Here is a 23,929-nt window from a genome sequence, read left to right on the forward strand (position 1 = left end):
ACATATTGTTTCTTTGAAAATTATTGATGTTATTTGGTTAACACAGACCAGTCATCTGGGAAGAAGGAGTTGAGGAATTGTCTCCTTTAGATTGGCCTGTAGGCAGTGCTATTCTTAGGCAGTTAGGCCTGAGCTGTATAAGAAAGGTGGCTGAGTGTGAGCTTGGGAGGGAGCCAGTAAGCAATATTCTGTGGTTTCTGCTTCAAGTTCCTGCCTTGGCTTCCCTTACTGATGGACTGTAAAGTGGAGAGGAAATAAGTAAGCCCTTTCCTTCCCAAGTTGCTTTTTGTCTTGGTGTTTATCACTGCAACAGAAACCTTAACCAGGACAAACGCGTTGCATAGTCTGTTTGAGAGCAAATGGCTTAAACACTTCATTATTAAATTAGGTATCAATTAGAAAATTAAAGCAGTGAAACTTTTTTCCTTGCAAAGTATCTATTCAAGAAAGTAAGTCCTGTCTCCATATACTTCCATTTTCAGATTTTTGTAGTTGCTCTTTATAATGGTTATTAATTACCAACTTGAAAAGATCTAGGATCTCTTAGGAGACAAGTCTCTGGGCATGCTGTTGAGGGATTATCTAGATTACGTTAACTGAGGTAGAAAGATTCACCATCAATGTGGGTGGCACCATTCTTCGATCTGGGGTCTGGTACTGAATCAGAAGGAGAGTTGAGCAGCAGACTTCCTCCCTTCCTGCTTTCTACCTTTAGATGCAGTGTGCCCAGCTTCTCAAGCTGTTGCCCCATGATTTCTACAACATGGTGAACTGCACTTTTGAACTATGAGCCCTCGTAAACCTTCCTTAAGTTTGCTTTTTGTCAGAACACTGAGAAAAGTAACAAATAATACCTGGTGGCAATAAACAATTCCTCCTGTACTATTATTATGTCTTTTAAACTGATCACTGGTAGAAGTGGTCATTAGATTGCATTGCAAAAATATCTATTAGTAGTAGTGTTGTAAAACATTTCCTGTTGTATCCCAGGAAGCATATCTCCAGCTTTCTCTTCTGTGATGCTGTAGTTGATCACTGGGATGGATGTTGTCAGCTTAATCTATTTCCAGTAATGATCACTATCACTTTCTCTCTTTTGGCTTTCTGTTTTTATGCTCAAATTGATTAGATTTTTTTTTTTTAGAAGACTTGAAATAAGCCCTAGATTCTTATTTTTGAATGCATAAAACTTTTACTGTGGTTGTCCTAGAGATCTCTCTTTTATCTAATTTTTAAATTTAATTTTTATTATTTTGAATTATATGTAGTGTCTGTGTAGATATGGTAACCTGAATACAGAGGGCAGGGGTATCGGATGCCACTAGATTGGAGTACAGGTGATGGTGAGCCACCTGTTGTGGTTGTTGGGAATTGAACTTGGATCCTCTGGAAGAACAGTACATGCTCTTAACCACGGAACCATCATCTCTCCAGCCCCCATTTATTTCATTAAAAAAATTTCCCATTTGTTCATCAGGGACTCAGGTCTAAGGTGACCCGGGATATATTCCAATACTTTGAGTGCTCTGTGAGATACACTGCTTTTGGCTTCTAATAACAATACTGACCATGACTTTTTTGTAACTATAATTAATTTCTATTGGCTTTCTTGTCATTCTTCTCAGAAATAAGGCATATATTACTTATTCATATTTTGACATACAGTAGTAGTGAATTAAATGGTGGAATATGCTATGTTTTCTAATTTTGTTTATTTACTTTTTCATTAGTTTAAATCTGGGAAGGGTACACCATCACACACAAATTCTATGTCCAGTGACCTTTGCAGGAAGGTTGCTTTGGAATTTGGCATGAATCATGCCACAGTTTCCATGGGCCCAAGTTACTTTCCCCAGATTACTCTGGTTTATATTTCAGTTTGCTTCCAGAAGACACTGTGTTGTTTTTTGCTTTATATGTAAAAGTATATCTCTTGCCTGAGGAAGAACTTACTCTCATCTCAGGCATAAACACTTTCAACTCTTTAAGAGAGCTCTGTGCTCTCTTTGTGCCAGAGATCTCTCTTATAGCCAGCAAAAGTGCGCCTTGTACCACAGCCCTCTAAACATAATTGCCTTTTAGAAGTCCTGTTCCTAGCAGGCACACACACACCACTACCACCAACACCATTACCAACACCACCACCAAGAACAACAATAATAAGGTAAATTTGGACTGAAGAGCTCTGTCAGTGGGTAGAGGCACTTGCTACACAAGCCCAGTGACCTGAATTTTGTCCTCAGGACGCATATGCTAGCCTTAACTATATACCAAGTTCCAGGTCAGTGGCTATATAGTGAGCTCTGTCTCAAAGAAAAAAAATTTCTCTTAAGATTAAGCTTCTGCAACTTGATGGTTATTTATTCTTGTTTCTCTTTATTCCAATTTTATCCTCTGTTAAAGATCCGGTTTTGTTATTTGTAGGTTTTTTTTTATTCTTTTGGAATAAGTCAAGGCAAATTACATAAATAAACATCTTTACTTTTATTAATGAAGAAACTAAACCAGCTATTTCCAGAGTTACATAGATAGTTCGAGAGGGAAGGTGGGAAATTCAGCCTGGTTCTTTAGTACCTCATCTTTTTTTTTTTTTTTTTTTTGTGGGGGGAAAGGTTCGAGACAGGGTTCTATGTGTTGTTTTGGTCCTGGATCTCACTCTGTTAGACCAGGCTGGCCTCAAACTCAACAGAGATTCTGCCTGGCTCTGCCTCCCGATGTGCTGGATTAAAGGTGTGTGCCACACTGCCCAGCTGTACCTGATGTTTAAGCTACACTGGTCTTTAAGTTCGAAAAAGAGTTTAGTTTTTACTCAGTAAAGCTGTGTGCTTCATACTACTATTACAGTGAGCAGTAAGGTTTCCCAGAGAGTTGAGAGAGCATGGAAGGAGCCCAGACCGGCCTCTGCTGCATTCAGCTTTTAAAAACTCCCACATGCCACTTGCATAAAAAAGGGCACTTGAGAATATCTTCAGCTTGGTCTGCAGAGTTCAGATCCAACCCAACACAGTGGAGTACTAGAAACCAGTTGGGTCTGGCTTTTGGTAATTTTCCATTCAGTACAAATGTATAATCTAGGTATTTTAAGGAATGGTTCTGAAACTTTTCAGGACTCCAGAATAGACTAGTTCCTAAAGGGAAGAGAATGGTTTGAGCCCATTAGTTCCTCATTTCTGTTCAGGCAAGGCGTGCGTGTGTCTAGACAGAATGCTAGTGAAAAGACATAGGTTCTCTCCCCTGATTTCCCCTTGTGCTGGGGATTGAATTCCAAGTACTTACCCATTTCTGCCGCTAAACTACACACCTGTCTTTATTCCCCAATTTCCTTAAAAAGTGGGCTATTGAGATACTATTTTATGAGTTGTCACTTGCATATAATGGTACAATCATTACTATATTAAAGCATTTAATATCTCTCTCCTTCAAAAGTTTCCTTATTTTTTTTGGAGTAAACTTTTCCCTGCCTACAGTCTCTGGGTATTATTGATGTTTCCTTCCACATTTATACTTTTGCTATTTAGAATGTCATGAAAATAGCCTTTTAATTTAGCTTCCTTCACTTAGCATTCATATAGTTGAAGTTTATTCATGTTATAATGTGTCTATAGTTTATTCTTTTTTATAATGAGTAGTTGATAATTTTTTATAGAAAGAAATAGTTGAAAAAAATAGATGTAGGGACAGTAAACATTAGAACTGAGGACAAATACCCATATATCCTGATTGCGTAGGACAGACTTAGTTTATGCCTGTCGTCCTGGAGCATAATTTTCATAATACCTCTTCTCACTTTCAGTAGTGTCTTGGTTTGGATTGGTAAATTATTTTAATCAATCTAAACTTGCACAAGATGTAGTTATATTCCATATGCTTTTTTGTTTGTTCAGTTTGCTTTCCAAAGCACTAATACATATTTATGTTTTATGTAATGCTGAGTGTTAATAGCAGTAATGTTTATAATCTCACTCTAATCTCCACAATACTATTTTTTATTTTACAGTTGAGAAAATGAATTTAGACTAGAAAGTCCACCAGAAATCATTAGCTAGAAGATGTATTTATTCCAAAGTATATGCATCATCTATATATCTATTCATTCCTGTTAATTCGGAGGCAATATAGTATATTGGTTTAAGATTATAGACAGTAGAAAGAGGATGCCTAGAATCCAGCCCTCATTGCTTGCATTTTTGTTGTTGATTTCAGGGCAAATTCATTTCTTAGCTATAATAAAAGTACAGATGTATATATTTATGTATGTGTGTGTGGCATAGGGAGATCAGAGCCTGAAATACTGCAGATTTATTATAAGATTATTTATACAATTACTATTATTTGACATTCCAAACTCTAGTCCTCCCCATTAAAAGTAGTTGGAACTACTCATTTTTATTTCTCTCTTTTGAGGGGGATTAATCTCATGTACTCTAGGCTAATCTTAAACTTGCTCTATAGTTGAAAATGGCAGTGACCTCCTGATCTTCCCTGTTTCTGCCTCTTAAGTCCTTAAGGATTATAGGTATAAAGCACTATTTCCTGGCTTCTCACCCTTTCACAACAAAGTACCCACAACATTATAGGACCTGATAACAAGAGTGCTCAATGCTTACGTAGTTGTTGTAGTGTGTGTGTGTGTGTGTTGTGTGTGGTGTGTGTGTGTGTGTGTGGTGTGTATGAACCACTCCCCCAAAACTATGATAGCTAAAAAGGACTCTCACAGAATTAGATAACATAATTTGAAGTCTCAGAGCTTTTTTTAGTATAGACTTCCAATAAATAGTTTAACATGCACTATAGCCAGACTAACCTGAACAGAGTAAGGCATCCTTAAGATTTATGTAATTTAAACATAACTTGGGAAATTCTGTATTAGTGTTGTTCCATGAACACTATAGGCAGTTGTTATTATGCAGGATGATTTATAGGGATCAGTAGAAGACCCATAACAGAAAAAAGACCGATAATTCTTATAGTAATTTAGATTTGAAGCTATGAGGCTTTTTTTTTAAAAAATCAAATGTTTCTTTTTCTTCTTTTTTTTTCAAGGTCTATTTATTAATTATGTATACAGCATGTATGACTGCAGGCCAGAAGAGGGCACTAGATCTCATTACAGATGGCTGTAAGCCACCATGTGGTTGCTGGGAATTGAACTCAGGACCTCTGGAAGAGCAGTCAATGCTCTTAACCTCTGATCCATCTCTCCAGCTCCATGCATTGAGGCTTTTTTGATGGAAGGTTCAAGTCTACTAGTGACCTGTTCGAGGAAGGAAAGAGGAATGAAAATAGCCCTTGATAATAATAAGTCAGAGAATTTTGGGTGTTATTAATTCAAATATTGGTAGTTTAGGAAGTGCCATTATTGGACTGACAATTGAAGAGATTTGTTTTAATCATGTTGATTAGAAACTAGTAGTGGATATGGAAAGCCAAGTACAGAACAAGTTAGAAGAGAGGCCCACATCTAGAGGAGTAACTGAAGCTGTGAAAACATTTCCCTCAATGTTCATGTAAAGAGAAAAGAGTTGTTAAAGGAGAAGTAACCAGAGAAGGGAAGCGAACGAGGAAAGTCAGGATAGTTGTGTCAAAATGGAGAAGGACCATGAAATGATGAAGTAACAGCTGACGAGTGATGAAGAAGGCTTACCAGCGTTTACCATTGGCCTGGGTGCTCTCCGTGAGCATCAAGTGCTAAAAGGTTCCTGGAAGGGGTTTTTGTTTTCTTTAGTGGGTACGAAAAGGTTATTTGTTTTTCTTTTTCCTTTTCTTTCTTTTTAAGTTTCTTGCCTTTTGAGCCAAAGTCTCATTCTGTAGTCCAGACTGGCTTTGAATTTACAGCCTCTTGCTTTAGCTTCCAGAGTGCTGCAGTAACAGACTGTCACCATGCCTGGCTCCCACATAGTTTTAAGTGGACAGGCAGTCACATTGGTAGACTTTTTCACATGAGTGGACAGAATAAGGTAAAATTGTAAAGGGTTAAAGACCAGTTGGAAGCTAAAAAGCACTCATTGTAGAAATTTGGCAGGAAAGGAAAACAGAAAGAGTATAGGAGTTGATAGCGGAAACTGGAGCATGCTTGAAAGCAGACAGGAGGAATCAGTTCCAAGGGAAGAATCAAAGGAAAAGGCAAGTGGACAGAAGGAAGACAACTAGATTAGATTGTCCTAATTTGAAAAGTTAAAAAGACTAATCTCTTTAAATAAAAATAATTTATATTTTTAGAAAATAATAAAACCTGGATGTGATTGAGAAAATGACCACAATCCCTTCAGCACTAACTTTAATTGAAGTTTTGTTTTGTTGTTTTATAGCGCTTGGATTGAACTAGGACCTCAAGCATGCTAGCAAGCACTCTACCACTGAGCTATATCCCCATCCCCAACTAAAGTTTGGTAGTTTCTTTTTTAGGTTTTTAATTAAGTGTACTTCTAAACAGATTTGTAACATAAAAATCCATAGGGTACATGTGGTATTTTGATGCATGTATACATCTTGTGTTGTTGAAATGGGGCTACATGTATTTATCTCCTCCAATACTTAATCATTCCCTTGTTGTGAAAATATTCTAAATTCCTCCTGCTGGACTTTTGAGATACACAGTACATAATTGTTACCTGCAGTCACTCTGCTGTGCTTTAACATCCCAGAACTCCTTACTCATATCTACCTATAACTTAGAGCAGACTGTTGACCAACCTAGGTCTTCCTTCTGTTCTCAGTTTCTGCCATGATCAGCAGTGTTAGAGCCCACATAGGAGATTATGAGTTACTTGTCTTTTTGTCCCTGGTTTATTTCACTTACCATAATCTCTATTTCCAGACAGGATCACAAATTGTAGGATTTTTTATCCTCTGTAGTATTCTGTTGTTTACATTTACCACATTTTCTTTATCCATTCATTCACTAGTAAACAGACTGTTTCTTTTTTCCTGCCTATTGTGAATAGTATTATAGTAAACACAGAAGTACAGTTATCTACGGCAAACTGAATTATTTCTTTTGGATAAAATATTCAATAGTGGATTTGCAGAATCATCTGATAGTTTCTTTCTTTCTTTCTTTTTTTTTTTCTTTTAAGAATTTCTATACTCTTCTATAATGGCTATACTAATACACATCATTGGTGTGTAGGAATCTCTTTTTGTTTGTAAACTTTTTAATGTGTGTTTGTATGATTTGAGAAGGATGTGGATACAGTACATGTGTGCCATGGTGTGCATATATAGGTCAGAGGTCAACTTAGCCATCTCACCAGCTCAAGGAGTTCCCTGTTCTGTATGTCCTTGCCAGCATTTGTTCTCTATACTTCTGATAATAGGCATTCCTAATGGAATAGGATAATAATTCAGTGTGATTTGATTTGCATTTCCCTGATGATTAGTGATGTTAGTAACAGTTTTTTATTACTCCCATGACTATTTGTCTATCTTTGAGAAATGTCTATTTGGGTTATGTTAGCTTACCACTGATATAACAGTATCTGAGGAAAACTACTTGAAAAGAACAAAGATTTATTTTTGCTCACAGTTTCAGAGGTTGTAGTTCATTTGCCCCCCCCCCCCCCCCCCCTATTGCTATGGTCCTGTGGACAAGACAGGAAATTACAGTCTGTAGAGCTTTGTGGAGCAAAGCTGCTTATTTCACTGGGCCAAGAAGAAAGAAGGACAGGGGAGGACTAGGGCTAAAAGATAAGAAGTATGCTGCCAGTGACCTACTTCCCTCAGACTCCACACTAGGCCTTAACCACCTCCAAATCAGGAGACTTTCAGGGACATTCCAGATCCAAACTGCAATAAAGTTCATTACCCATTTTTAATTGAGCTACTTGATTTTTCTTTTCTTTCTTTTGCTGTTTCAGTTTTTGAGTTCCTGTATTATTCTGAATATTAGCTTCCCTGTCAGATTATATAATTTGCAAATATTTTCTCCCATTCTTAGGTTTTCTCTCTGATGAATGCTTCTTTTGTGCAGAAGCTTTTTAATTTTGATGTGATCTTATTTGCCTTTTCTGTTCTTGTGTCCTTTGGGGGGAGTTAATAGAACCTTAAAAAAAACAGGTATCTAGTCAGGTTCTCTGAAGGAACAGCACTGATGGAATGAATACAATAAAGGATTTATTAGAGTGGCTTACAGGCTGTAGTCTGAGTAATCCAACTATTGATGTCTCCAGGAGGGAAAGGCAAGGGATCCAGGTGCTGTTCAGTCCCCAAGACTGGATTTCTCAGCAGTCCTAATCTGGTGCTGGAGTCCTAGAGGCTGCCAGTCTTCAGTCTCTCTTGGAATACCTGAGAAAGTAGGTTCTAATAAACCGAAGGGAGGATGTCTCAGGAACAGGATAGAGGAATTTGCCAGTTAGAATGAGGGCAGCCAGGCAAATGCTTCCTTCCTTCCTCTATGTCATTTATTATCCTCTACGCCATTTTATATAGGCTGCCACCTGAAAGTATGGCCCAGATTTAGGGTAGATCTCCACGCATTGATGCAATCAAGAAAATCCCTCAACAGACATGTCCAGCTGCTTGGAATTTTAATTGATTACAGATATGGTCAACCTGACACCTAAGATTAACAGTCACACCCAGGATTATACAGTACATTGTTTTCTATCCCGTTTTAATAGGCTTGGGTTTTTTCTTTAATTATTAAGTGTTATGGGTCTAGAGAGTCAAACCTAGGGCCTGCATGCTTGGCAAGCACACTATCACTGATGTATACCCTCCAATACCTTGTGCTTTAAAATGCCAATTTTTAAAAGTCCACTTTTCAGGACATTCTCTGGAAGTGATTTGGTTTTGTCTGGTTTTTGTGAGAGAGGGTCTCTCTGTGTAGCAAAGGATGGACCCTTCTGCCTCCTGAGTACTGGATTATATGACCAAGTGACCAAGTGGTTAAGGCATTGCACTGCTGAATTTATTTCTTATTTATGTATTTTATTATTATAAGGTGGTGATTTTTTTTTTAAGTTCCAACTAAAATTCATCCAGGAGGGAGAAAGGAGGAGGGAAGGTAGAAGGAAAGAGATTGTGGCTACAAACCATGTTTTCATCCTCATGACTCAGAAGATAACCACATATAGAAGGAACTCTTGTAGTAAGGAGAAGAATGTCTTTCTCAGAAGCCATGTTTTGTTTTTGTAGAGATATTGCCAAGTGGAATTACAAAGTTAAATTAAAAATATGGATAGTCAATAGAGAATAGTATATTAATATAAAGAGAAAGCTAACTTGTCTTGAATTGTCTAGACATGTTTCATTCTTGTATAATGAGTTTTTCCTTGTTGTGAGGAGACAGAGTATCTGAACACTTTGAGCTGTTTAATTGCTTGATTAGCAGCAACTGTAGTAGAGTATATGAATAGATAGATCCCTTTTTATCTTTCTGGTAGGAGATAGCTACTATGTAAAGAGAAATCATCCCATGAACTCTATTATTATGCTGTTGTTTTTCTCGAACAAGCTACTGATTGTAAGCATTGTGTTATTGTAAGAAAATGTATGCTTCTTCTGACGTTTAGAAGTTGTAAGTAATGTTAGAATATTGTTCCCTTCTTGATCTTTTACTCTTTGCTTTTGTTCTTTTAGGGTCCTTACTTATTTTGTTCTTTGCTTGTTAAACAAAAAATACTCTTTGTACTATTTCAGATTCCTCTCTTTTTGTGTTTTATCCAATAGACCTTCAAAAGCACACAGAGAACTCAAAATTAGTTTCAGTAGCTTTGTTAAGTGCCTTTGGGAGAGAAGGACAATTCTGTATTATGGCCCAGGAAAGATACTATTAAATGCATGAGGCATGGGTAAAACAGAATGTGTAGCTTACAAAGCCTTTACAAGTTTTTGCCTTACAATTTTGGTAATTCCCTTTATAAAGCTTCATTGTGATGCAAAGTATACACCACGATACTCACCTGCTTTGAATGTATGATTCACTGATTGTTAAGTACAGAATGGAACATTCTCCAGTACCAGTAGATTGTTAGAGCATTTCTGTCACTGGGAAAAGCTTTGTGCCCTTGTGCAGTTACTTCCATTCCTACTCCAGCTGAGGCAGCCAACAATCTGTTTTCTGTCTATACAGTTTACTTTATGAACATTTCATGTAAGTGGAATTCTGTCACATGATGTGCCTTTCATGGCCTCTTTTACTTACTGTACTGCTCATTCATACACAGATTTATGAGTACTTAACTCGTTTTTTGCTGATGAGTAGTGTTCTCTATAATATGCCACATTTTATTTGCTAACCAGTTGATAAACATTCTAAATGTCTTCTGACTATGCTCATTATTTGCATACACATTTTTTGTAAACACGTTTTCTTTCCCCTTCAGTAAATATGAAAGTATGGAATTGCTGATTCTTACGGTAAATTTGTATTTAACATTAAGAAACTTGCAGGGGCTGGGGTTTTAGCTCACTGGGAGAGCAGTTGCCTTGCATACATGTCACCCTAGATGTTCATCCCCAGTACTGACAAAGGGAGGGAGACAATGCTCTTAACCACTGAGGCTACTCCTCCAGCCCCTTTGCCATTCTCGTAGGCTGGAATGAATTATTTTCTTTCATATGGGAAATATCAGTATTCCCCCTTCATTCATGATGAGTATTGTTTCTGATTATAGAAGTCTAGGTTGGCAGGGAGGATTGTTTGTTATAGCACTTTAAAGTATGCCATTTCCTTCTGGCTTTAGATAGTGTTCTCTCCCTGCTCCCCCAACTTCCCCCCTTTCCTTTAATGGGTATCCAGTATTTATTTCATTTATTTATTTATGGTTTTTCAAGCAGTGTTTCTCTGTGTAGCCATGGCTGTCCTAAACTCACTCTGTAGACGAGGCTGGTCTCAAACTTAAGAGATCCACCTGCCTCTGTTTCCCGAGTGCTATGACTAAAGTGCTATGATGTGCCACCACGCCTGGCCCAGCTTTTTACTTTAAACCTATTTCATTTCTGTGGATACATTCTAAGCTTTATAGCTTGTTCTAGTGTAGATCGGAAAATCTACACTGTTAGAATGTTAGACTCTATGTTAGAATCCATTTATCTTGTTATTCTTGCTACTGGAAAGGAATTTGTTTTGAACTTGGAGTGATTGCTATCCTCGTATTTGACTAAATAGGAAGCTGTAAGTTGCCTGAATTTGGGACTTGTTGTTTTGTAATAGGATCTTTCTACACTTACTGTGTAGACCAAGCTGGCCTCTTAACTCACAGAAATCTCCTGCCTCTGCTTTCCAGATCTTAGGATTAAAAGTGTATGCTACCATACCATACATGATTTTCTTAATCAACATTCTTAAATCACTGATTCCTTCTCTAGGGTTTTTTTGTTTTTTGTTTTTTGTTTTTTTTTTAAATTCTCTGAAATTTGGAGATGTACCTTCTAGGTCTGTTTTCATTATGGTGACTCAGGTGGAGCTGTTTTCGTCTAGAAATTTGTGACCCTCAGTTTTGTATAGTTTTCTTAAATTTCCTCATTGATTTCTAATTGATCTCTCTTTATTCTTCCTTGTACTTCTTTTTGTTTGGATCTTGGTTCCCTCTAAGCCCATCTTTTCTTTTTATCATTTGCCTGTATGTTCTAGAAGATGCCCTGAAAATTCTCTTTTCGGTTTCTGTTGAGGTTTTTGGTTTGTTTTTTAATTTTTTTTTTTTTTAATGTGGATGGGTGTTTTGCCTGCATGTATGTCTGTGCACCACATGCATTCAGTGCCCACTGAGGCAGGAAGAGAGTGTCAGATCCCCTGTAACTGGAATTGCAGACCATGTGAGCTACCAGGCCATCTGGAAGAGCAGCCAGTGCTCTACACTGATGAGCCATCTCTACATTTCCATCTATTTGATGTTTTTTCTTATTGTTTGTTTGCATGTTTGTTTCGGTCTTAATATATACTATTTTAAAATTTCTAACAATATTTTAATTGCTTTGTTTTTTGAAACTGGGTCTCACTTTATACATCTCTGATTGTCATTATACCTATGAAGATCCTTCTGTCTCTACCCCCAAATGTATGATTCCAGGCATAAGCTACCACTCTTAGATTAAGACTCTCGTGTGTGTGTGTGTGTGTGTGTGTGAATTTACCACTGTAAATTAGATACAGAAACTTCTTTGGCAACTTTTACTACCACTATATCCATGTTTTTAAGGGATGTGTGTATGTGTATGTATCCATAGGTTTATGTGTATGTATAATTTACTGTGGGGCTGGTCAGTGTTCCAAAGAACCATCGTTTATACTCTTGTTAGAGTATATGATCTTGATTGTAAGCCTTCATAAGCCAAGTGGAAGAAAGAAGGTAAAGGGATTCAAAATTTAGCATGTAAACTCTTACTTGTTTCTTGATTTTTTTAGAATATGTTCTTTCAACTGCATTTGTGCCTGATATTATTCTAAGAACTTGAGTTTACATTTTTCATAGAATAAAATTGTAGTCCTGGCACATACTAACCCCAACCATCTGGATTCCCAGGTAGGAGAATCTGGAATATAAAGCCAGCCTGGGGTACAAATCAGGCATTTTGTCAAAAGGAAGCAAGCAAACAATAAAAACCACTTTGAATTTTGACTGGGGCTGGGGAAGGGGGTTTATTGATCTAACAGTGCATTGATGATATTCAGTCAGTGTACTTGTTTTCTGGATTTCCTTTATCCTGACTTTCTTGATGTCCTTGATAGTGCCAGTTTCTGAACTTTGATTCTGCTTTTCACATTTCTTTGTGTGTGTGTGTGTGTGTGTGTGTGTCTTACATTGAAAAGACCTTCTAAGTCAGTTACCACTTTGGCTTTGCAGTTTCTAAATTGTTGCTCTTATCTCTTCTTTTTTTTTTCCATAATGGTAATATTACGCCTTTAAAAACTACTTCTCATTTTAATGAAGTTTCAGAAGGACAGAAGTAGTTGGAAATGTTTAGTCCATTGTCTCTAACTAAGGGCATTCTTTGCGCTTTTTTTTAAATGAGGTTTATATTTAGAGACCCTTTTATAGTCTAGCTTCTGTGGTTTTGTCTTGCCTTGTTTCTCACTCTATAGCAAAACAGCCTCCAGACTAAGCCATGAGAAGGTAGAGACCCTTAAATTTCCTGGGATACTGTATATTGTGCTTCTTCTATGTTTCAGGTTTCAGAAATATTTAAAACAAGGCTTATACTTGCATTTGTAGAATTTAGGAGGCAATGGCAAAGTTGAAACATTGAGTTTCAGGTCAGCCTGAACTGCTTCTCAGGAAAACCATAATCTCTGTATATTGTAGATTTGATGTACACACACACACACACACACACACACACACACACACACACACGAAGTATGTCCTTTTTTACTGTTGAGCCTCATATGCACAGCACAGAGCTGTTGATGTATGTGTATGTACATGCTATAAAAGATCAGGTTCTTCAATTTTTTTTTTAATTTTCTATTTATTATTTTTATTTTCTTAGGTACTTAAGAGATTATGGCATCTGACACCCACCATGTTAAAAAAACGAAACTTCTCTAATAGTATTGAGGATCATCCCATTGATCTTCCTAGAAAGAGGATCTCTAATTTCATTAGTAAGAACATGAAGGAGGTAAGTAAGACACTTTAAACTATTAGATCTGTTTAATCTCTTAGATTAAGTAGAATTAATGAAGCATAACTATTACTATATTCCTAAAGTTATAAGGCAATTTTGGCAGGTAAGTTATTTTCATAAGCTGTTAATATAAATGTTTTAGTTAACAAGGAACTGAGAGATGCCTTTTGTTCATTGAAAGGTTAATTAGCACTGAAATAATTTGCTTTAAACCACATTAAACTTGAACTGATTTATTAAGCACCCTTTAAGTTCAGTATATTACAAGTATTGTGAAAAGGGACAGGTAGGTTGCTTTCCCAAACATACCAAAACACAATAGTGTACCTAGTGGTTGAAACCATGGTATTAGGACAGAGAAAACATTGACCTGAAAAAAATATCCTGTTGAATTGTAAGCTGCATTGTTGACATTAGTCATAAAGTTGTTATAACTCTACTAAAGAACTGAACATGATGCCACCATTTACTTTAATTTTTCAGGTTAAGAAATCTCCAAAACAGTTGGCTGCTTACATAAGTAGGTAAGAGCTTTAAAGTTTGTTGGAAAATACTGGAAGTAGTTAGAGATGAAGACATAAAACAAATAAGTATTCTTTTTATTATAATTGTAGTTAACTTGTTGTCAAACAGTTCTCTGTGCCAGGCTCTGTACTACTGCATCAGTATTATCTGTTCCTTATGTAGATGCCATTATTCCTATACAGTGAAGAGAATACTAATAGTCAGAGGGAATAAGTGATTTGCTCAGGATCAGATAGCCAGAAAGTAGTAAAAATGGCCTGCATTCCAGAGTTCCCAAGATGGCAGCTTTCTAAACTACGTGTATCCAAGGTGTGATCTGAGGATCCAGGACTCCCTGAGGCCCTTACAGAGAGTGTTTGAAGTCCTTGTTCACCTTGTCCATTTCTACTCTTTTACAAGTATACAGTATAAGTTGTTCAGAAATAGCATAAAATTAAATAACAAGAGACCAAATAGAGACAAGAAATGAAAATACAGTAGTCTTCTGTTAATCTGAGGCTCAAAAATTGATAAAATTGTGAAACAGCTATTTTCATAATTTTTCTGTTTGTTCTGAAAACCATATTTCTTTTGATAAAACATTCTATGATAGCATGTTTGTTAGTTAGCTTCCCAGTACTGTGACTTTTTATAGGGAAGAAACATTTTGGGGCCATTGTGGTACTGCGTGCTTAGATTCCCAGCACTTTGGAGGCTGAGGCAGCAGAATTAGGCATGCACACTCTGCCTGAGCCACACAGGAAAAGACCCTGTTTCAGGAAAACTATTGCTTTTGGCTCCTGGCTTCAGAGCTTCAGTCTAGGACTTGTTGCCTTTGGGTCTGTGTTGAGGCAGTCATGGTAAGAGAAAACTGCTTCTCTTACAGTGCTAAGGAAGCAAAAAAGACAAAATAATAAACAGTCCCAAAGGATCTGGAAACTGTTGTACTCTGAGATTTTCTGTGTTGTGTTCTTTTCATGCACAGAATTCAGTATGCTTCAGCTTAAAATAAATAAATTTAAAATAATCAAATATGAATACTTTTTCACTTACTAGAAAAATAAGTTTTAGTTGTTTAGAAAAACCTTAGATGTCTCAAGTGTTCCTAGTTTCCTGTTCCCAGAATGGCCTTTAATATTTTATTGTAAAAGCAGCAGCTGTTATCCTTTTTTGTTTTCATGTCATACAACTTGCCACATTCTGTTCATTGCCTTCCAGATAATTTGTAACTTTTATTTTCCTCTTCAAAATAAGACTTTTTAAATTATTATCTTCTAATTTTAGTGGATTACAGTTGTAAAATGTAGCCAATTAAACCTTCATTTAAAAACTTTTCTTCGTTTCACTTAAGAAAATAAATTCTTTTTACAGAACAGTTGGACAAGCTGTGAAAAGCCCAGATAAACTGCGCAAGGTGCTCTATCACAAAAAGTTAGTTCGTCATCCCTTTCCAAATCCTTGTTACAGAACTAAGCAGTCCCCTAAAAGTGGGGGCTGTGACATGGCAAATAAAGAAAATGAACTGGCTTGTGCAGGCCATCTGCCCGAAAATTTGCGCCATGATAGTCGAACATTTGTAGTTAATGCCAGTGATTCTGGGTCTTCACAGACAGAAAGCCCATCATCAAAATATAGTGGTTTCTTTTCTGAGGTAAGTCATTTTTAGCTTAACTTTATTCATATTGTACTCCTGGGTTGCTTTGGTTTGGTTTTGGTTTCTTGGTTTTTTCCCCCCTTGTGTTATTCTCTTAGCAGATAGTCAGCCATTAAATACATATTTGCATGATGATAATTTCCCTAAGACATTTGTACATATTAACACCCCCTCCCCCGTCTCTAAATTAACTTCTAAAATAGGATGAAATGCCTGACAGGCTACCATAAATACCCAAAATGACAAGTTGGCAAGGAGAAACTTAAGAAGGGGGGAAAGACATTCTGCCTTAAAAGGCAGATCACTGAAGTCTGCTATCCAGTACATTTGCTGGGTTCTTAGAACTGCCTAGTGGAAACTTGTGTCCCCAAACCTGCTACTACCTCCTATAACTGTAAACTTAACTCTTAAGGAAAGCAATTATACAAATGCATATATTTACACACATCATGACATTCACAGAAACAGTTTAAATAGAAAAACCAGAGATACTCTAAATAAATGGTGATATGTAAAGACTAAAAATATGCTATTGCTTTTTGGTAAATGAAGTCAATGTGTATTTTAGCATTGAAAATGTTCATAAATTCATATGTTTCCGTGTAGGCAAAAAGAAGAGTTTTTAAAAACGTTATTTTTAACTTTTGGATGTACCTATTTGTCATTGTGTAAAGCATAATTTGGAAGACACATTCCATTTTAGTAGCTGTAACTTTCTGGAGAATGATGTCAGACACTTTTGCCAGTTGAATATTCACTTTTTGTTTTAAATAATGGTTGAGCTAAAGTTTTCATACCATGTATTACCTTATTTAAAAATACATTTAGATGGTGCATTTGTAACATTTCTAACAGGACAGAGCTCAGGTTCGCACCCCTCCCTCATGCTGCTCATTTGCTCATATATAAGCGAATATATATGCTAGTGCTGCTCACTGGCCTATGCGCTTACCTTTCACTGTACTCACATGCATAAAATTGGGTCAGCTAGAAATAACTTACTTTATAAATTTGAAAATTTGGTAGCAAGGGGGAGGAGAGAAACGGTCCTAAATTTGTCACATCATTCATTTGCTGTATTCAACTGCAAACTGTAATATTCCTTTCTGAGGGTCAGTATAAGGCGTTGCCTTTGTATAATTTAAAGCTGTGTCTACCAGACTGTTTTCATTTAAAAAAAAAAGAAAGAAAGAAAGTCTGTGTCATGTTTCAATGTGGTTTTAACACATTAGATGATTGCCTTTCAGGTTTTCTCAGGACCATGAGACAATGGCCCAAGTTCTATTCAGCAGGAATTTGAGATTGAATGTAGCTTTGACTTTCTGGAGAAAGAGAAGTATAAGTGAACTTGTAGCTTATTTAGTGAGGTGAGTGTGACTTTTTGATCTTTATTTAACATGAATAGCTTTTAATGAGATATGAAAAGTGACTCTTTTAAAAAGCTCTTATTGGTTAAAAATTTAAACTATTGTATTTAGCATCCAGAGAGTCGGTATTATTTAAATTACATTCATCACCAATTTAAGTGTAATGAGGATACAGAAAACTGTTTTATCTGATAGAACAAAGCTGTTTACTTTTTCTGATTATCATTCTTATCTGTAAAACTAAATGTGGGAAACTTAGCATTTGAAAAAAAACCCTTTGGGAACTTTAAGCATGACCTCATTTTATTTAAGTTTCTCAATACTCCCTTACTGATACCTAATTGATGCCTCATTGAGTACTTACTTTAAAAAGATGTCATTCATTTCTTTCCATCTCTTTCTGTTTTCTCTTCCTCTGTAGCATTTACCGTTAGCATCCTGCTCTGTGTATTTTACTTGTTTGTCTCTCTTTGAATAACTATCCACCTTCTACAGCCACTCAGGCCTTGGAAAGCAAGCCCTGTCTCTGTTTTCCCCTTTATGTCTCAGTACTTGACTCAAGATAAATACTGAAGTTATTTGTTAGTAAGTATTGAATGCCTCCAAAGGAGGATGGGATTGTAAATATGAATGTAAGTAAGGACCTCGGCTCTCTAAGCATTGGTGTCTGTCTTGTACTCACAGGATAGAAGACCTTGGAGTTGTGGTAGATTGCCTTCCTGTTCTAACCAATAGGTAAAAACAGTATTTTTTTCAGAAAAAAAAAAAAGTAAGCTTTAAAGAAAAACACTAATTAGTTCATATTTTGTAACTTAGAATTTCCTTTAGTTTACAGGAAGAAAAGCAATATATCTCACTTGGCTGCTGTGTAGACTTACTGCCTCTAGTAAAATCTCTACTTCAAAGCAAATTTGAAGAGTAAGTACTAATCTAAATCTCCCTTTTTCTCTTTGAACATTCTCAATTCTGTGTTTGTGAGTACATGGTAGGAGACTGGGCTCCATGGGATGTATATGATACTTGGTTTTTTAATTTAAAAATCTGAGCTGCATTTTATTTATTGTGACAGAGGAGGTCAGAACAACTTGTAGGAGTTGGTTCTCTCTTCCACCATGTGAATTCCAGAGATTAACTGGACTGTCAGGTTTGGTGTCAGGTGCCTTTGTCCACTGAGCCCTCTCTCCAGCCTTATTGTTTCTATTTCCAAGGAGTTTCTAGTATGATTAGGAAAGAAATGTAAACAATAAAGGATAGTGACAAAAAGCATCTAAGAATAGCTGTGTAAATTATGGTTTTATAAAGAAGATCATGAAAGTAGTGAAATACCTTTTTCTTAAGGGAGAGGTAGGTGTATATATGGGGGCTTTTAGGTGGGGGAGTATCATCTTTTCTAAAGGCTTGTTATATATGGGGGCTTTTAGGTGGGGGAGTATCATCTTTTCTAAAGGCTTGTTATATATGGGGGCTTTTAGGTGGGGGAGTATCATCTTTTCTGAAGGCTTGTTATATGGAAACAAATTCTGTCAAAATATTTCATTTCAGATATGTAATAGTTGGCTTAAACTGGCTTCAAGCAGTAATAAAAAGGTGGTGGTCAGAACTCTCATCTAAATCAGAAATTACAAGTGATGGGTATGTATAGCTTTAAAGATAATTCATGTTGAAATTTCTATGGAAACATGTCTTAACAAAGTAGTGAGTTTATCCCATCATCATCATTGTATAATTTTATTCTCTTCATTTTCAGAGAAATCTTAAACTGAGGTGCTTTTTATTTATGAAGAACCACACAGAGCCCCTTAACTCCCTGTATCTCTTCTGCCAGAACCCTAGCTTTTATTTTTTATTGTTGTTTGTTTTATTTTGTGACAGTCTCATTGTGTAGCCAAGGCTTATCTTCAATTCAACAGTCCTTAGCCCCAACTTCCTCAGTGCAGAGTATAAGACAGCACACCTATCTCAGCCCTTCCCTCAAGAATGAAAACCCACAGCAGTGGTTTAAACCTTCATATGCACTGTACCAAAAAGAGAGAAGGAAGCAGTTGCCCTTGGTGCAGTAGGAAATGGAAATATCCTGCCTGATCTCTATGAAAACAAAAACAAAAAAATGTGATAATCATCATGATTTGAATATTGTCTTAGCTTGAAATTAGGAGGCTTCTACACAGATGAGCTAGACTCTAAGCCAGGCATGGTGGAACACACCTATGATTCCAACACTGGGAAGGCCAAGGCTGGAAGACCACAGGTTTGAGGCTAGCCTAGGCTGCATTGCTGTGGGATGGTCTGTATGTCAAATTGCTCTGATTGGTCAATAAATAAAACACTGATTGGCCAGTGGCCAGGCAGGAAGTAGGTGGGACAAGGAGAGAGGAGAATTCTGGGAAGCAGAAGGCTGAGGCAGAGAGACACTGCCACCACCGCCACACTCTGTCTATGGCTCTAATAGCTCTGACCCCCGGGCAGCTTTATTTATTAACATACAATCAAAATCACATTTCAGTACAATTAGAATACCACCACATTTCCCCTTTTCTATTTTAATAAAAAGAAAAAAATCATATTTATAACAAAATAAAATTAAAATTAAAATAAAAAAAATAGGAGGAGATCCCCCCCCCCCAAAAAAAAAAGCCGGGCGGTGGTGGCGCACGCCTTTAATCCCAGCACTCAGGAGGCAGAGCCAGGCGGATCTTTGTGAGTTGGAGGCCAGCCTGGGCTACCAAGTGAGTTCCAGGAAAGGCGCAAAACTACACAGAGAAACCCTGTCTCGAAACCCCCCCCCCCAAAAAAAAGGAGGAGGAACAAAGAAACAAAAAGCCAGACAGTCCTGAAAACACAATACTTTCTCTTCCCTAATGGCCTCTTAATTCTATAATCTTTGTAGACTCAGAATTTTCTGTGTTATACTCAAGATGTTCACATGCTACAAATACCTGCTTGTTGTCTCATCTACTTTTGTAACTAAATATCCTTGAATTTCTGTGCCTGGCTAGTACGACTTTAAGAAGTTGCTTGACTTTAGTGTATTTTTTTTAACTGATATAAATTAAAAACAAGTCCATATCTTAGTATTTGCTTTCTCAGTTTTCTTTCTTTTTTTTTTTTCCTCTCAGAAATATTAAGCTTTTAAAGCAGCAGTTGAATGGATTATGGGAACAGGAAAACCATCTTACTTTGGTTCCAGGATATACTGGTAATATAGCTAAGGTAATCTGTATTTGTAATTTAAAAGTTAGACATGAATATATATAATAGTGATCTGTATTGATATGCTTGTCTTTTACAGGGAAAAGGTACATTGCTAGTTTAGATTTTAATATTTAAACTCCGGGAAGACATTGATAGTTATAATTGCAGAAAGAATTACTGGTAAAAAAGATTTCTGCCTACTGCTGGGTATTTACTGTCATGAGTAGTTATTTACCAGGAAATAAAAGCATTGTATGGATTAAGGAAATCTTCATATCATTGGCTCATGAAATGTTGCTTGGATACCTATATAAAAAGGAACAAATGACATCAGGCATTAAATGTGTACCTATACATGATTGTACTCAAAATATTCCCTAATCCCTTTTATCCCTCTCTGCCTCACCTGTCTGTCTGTCTTTGTTTTTGTTGAGACAGGGTTTCACTATGTAGCCCTGGCTGGCCTAAAACTTGCTATGTAGACCAGGATGGCCTCAAACTCATATAAGTCTGCCTGCCTCTGCCTCCCAAATGCTATGACTAAAGTGTGTATTACCGTGCCTGGCAAGAATCCTTTTGTTTGGTTGGTTGTTTTGTTTTTTGATTTTTTTCAAGACAGGGTTTCTCTGTGTAGCTTTTGGAGCCTGTCCTGGAACTCACTCTGTAGCCCAGACTGGCCTTGAACTCACAGAGATCCGCCTGGCTCTGCCTCCCGAGTGCTGGGATTAAAGGTGTGCTGCACCAACCACCACCACCACCACCACCACCACGCACTCATCATCATCATCCCGGCTTGTTTCTTTTTTTTTGAGACAGGGTTTCTCTGTGTAGCTTTGGTGCCTGTCCTGGACTAGCTCTGTAGACCAGGCTGGCCTCAAACTCACAGAGATCACCTGCCTCTACCTCCCAAGTGCTGGGATTACAGGCGTGCGCCACCACCGCCTGGCTCGTGTTTTTTAAAGTATACATAACACATTGCTGTGAGGACCTTCGTAGAGCTGAGAAAGCATGTTTCCTTAGAATTTTGCTTTTTTTTTTTTTTATGTTATGGTTATTGAGACAAGGTCTGTTTAGGTAGGGCTATCCTTAACTCACTGTGAAGCCCACACTGGTTTTGAGATTACCATCTTCTTGCTGCAGCCCTCTATGTGCTGGGACCAGAGGAATGTGCTGCCAAGCCTGGCTATCTTAAATTCTCTTGTTATTAAAAAGGAAAAGCTTTCTTATAAACATGGCCTTAAGATACTATGATAATACTGAAAATTGTCAATTAATTTCAATGTAAGGTCTATAATAAAGTCTTCATTACAGTACCAGCCCCCAATATGTCATTTTAAAAAGTAATGTTTTCTTTGACAGTTTCATACGTGTGTATAGTACATTCTGGTACTGATCATAGCTCCCCCACCACCTCCAGTCACCCTACTCTCCTAAGTCCCCATTCCACTTTTCTGTCTTTTTACCTTGCTTTTGGTTTTGTTTATGAGCTGTCCTCTCAGGCTTCACTGAAGACAGTGGCTTCCTCTCCCACAGCAGTTCTTAAATGCTCCACTATGTCTTTTTTTTTTTTTTTTTTTTTTTTTTTTTTTTTCAGGTTAAAAATCCAAGCAGATGACTGTAGGGTGGGGAGTGGATATGGAGAGGTGACTGGCTCAGTGGCTAGGAGCATGTGTTGTTTGTACACAGGACATGGGTTCTCTTTCTAGTACCCATGTACTTTGCAGCTCAAAGCTTTCTGTAACTTCAGGTCCAAGGGATTCCGTGTCCTCTTCTGGATTCTTCTGGCACAATGTGTACATGTGGTGTACATACATACAAGCATGCAAACACTCATACACATAAAAATAATTCGTTTTTAAAAATGAGAGAAATGATATTGTCAAACTATGCTTCAGGCTTTGATTTATACAGCACTTACAGAGTTCCTGCAAATGTTAACTACAAAGTGGAGTTGTTTGAGCACAGGAATCAAAAACACTCACTTAGTATTTACTCACCATTATTGAACATGTACTATGTTCCAGACCCTGCAATAAACAAATGCAGATAAAATTTTTGAATAAGATTTCTTCCTTCTTTTTTAAAGGTTACAAAGGGGACTAGGGCAAATTAAGAAACAAAGCAGAAAAGAAAGAGGTTGTGTATGTTTGTATTTGCTTTATTAACTAATGGGATGTTTCTGTTTTATCCTTTAAGGACGTAGATGCTTATTTATTACAGTTACATTGAGAGATTTCATCTTCTAAAGAGTATTTGGCTATTCAAACAGTGCTGGATTATATGATTTCCAGAAGTAGGTCTCTCCTGAGAACTGTGAACTGTTGAAGAAATAAAACCAATTTTTTCTTTTAAAAAGCCACATAATAAAACCACTAATGAAATCCTAACAATCTACTTCACATTGAAGTGGAAATATCCGGAAGGAGCAGCTTCAACTTCAATGAGGTGAAAGTGCACTATGAAGACTGTTCGCCTTTGCTGCACACAGATCTCTATGGCTGTTTGGTAGCGTTGCTTAAGAACTGCTGGGTCTTATCTCAATCCTGCATAAGAATATCAGTTATAGTATGCGAAAGCAAGACAGGACTTCTTACCAGGAACTATAAAGACCAATCATTAATTTTATTGTGTTTTATGAAGAAACACTTAAATGTGTGCAGCTATTTTCTTCTGTTGAAAAGACTTCGAAAGTTTAAAACATCATAGTAAGTAATATTAAATTTTTTTGTCCACGCTGATACCGTGTACAAATGCCTTAATTATTGATAAGCCAATGTGTTATAATACCAATATCTCTTTTTAAAAATTAAAAGCAACCATGCTTCTGGCATGATAAAATCATGGAATTAAATCAGGGTTTACATTCATGTAGAATGTTGTTGTTGAAATATATTCTACACCATTTTTTTAAACTTGAGAAATTTTTAGCATCTCTGATTTTTTTTGCCAGAATCTTCCTGTTATGTTTGTATGTATGTGTTATCCTTATATAAAGAAAAAGGTGAATATGTATTTGTATGAATGTTTAACTGAAAATGTTCTTGGAGTTGGCTAATTTATATTCACTTTTTATTGTATATGGATTTCTAATATTTTTCATTTCTGTAACATTTAAACTTCATTTGAGTAAATTTACTAAATATTTCTATTTTTTGCTTTTTTCAATTCTAATTTTATATGAAATCTAATTCTTTTTCACTACATGTGTTCTGAAAAGTTTACATACGTATTTCAGAATTGTTTACAGTTAATGCTGACATTGTACTTTAAGTTCCAACACATTGTATCACTACCTCCTCTAATGGTTAGTATGAAATCCCACCAAATTGTATGTGAGCATTTTTTGTTTTGTTTTGTTGTTTTTTATAATCACTTTTAGCATTAGTGTACTCAATTCTGGAATACCTTAACAGTTCTGAATTGTACCTGTCTTAGAATTGCAGTTGAATTCTCTGGTCCATCTATCATCTTTCTTGAATAAGGCTTGCAAACTTCCAGAAAAGATAAATCAATTTTCTCTTCATATTCAGTGTACGCCTTTAACATTTTAACACATAAACAGTGACTACTAATAAGCCTCCCAGCATCTTTTCTTGCTATGAAAATGTTTAAAGTGTTACTTTTCACCAAATTCTGTTTTTGT

General features: G+C 36.6%; 1 protein-coding gene across 1 annotated transcript; it reads left to right on the plus strand.

Moving 5' to 3' along the window:
- The first annotated feature begins 13,445 nt into the window (after window positions 1–13,445).
- Window positions 13,446–23,137, plus strand: LOC114697492 (KATNB1-like protein 1). The gene is given in 11 exon segments (XM_028875748.1): window positions 13,446–13,469; window positions 13,471–13,563; window positions 14,053–14,093; window positions 15,445–15,728; window positions 16,590–16,594; window positions 16,985–17,094; window positions 17,779–17,829; window positions 17,923–18,012; window positions 18,637–18,726; window positions 20,211–20,304; window positions 22,483–23,137. Coding segments are annotated over 11 exon segments (915 nt in total). The 3' UTR covers window positions 22,516–23,137.
- The last annotated feature ends 792 nt before the right edge of the window (window positions 23,138–23,929 follow it).

The sequence above is a fragment of the Peromyscus leucopus genome, unplaced genomic scaffold (assembly GCF_004664715.2).
Source record: "Peromyscus leucopus breed LL Stock unplaced genomic scaffold, UCI_PerLeu_2.1 scaffold_347, whole genome shotgun sequence".
NCBI classification, from domain to species: Eukaryota; Metazoa; Chordata; class Mammalia; order Rodentia; family Cricetidae; genus Peromyscus; species Peromyscus leucopus.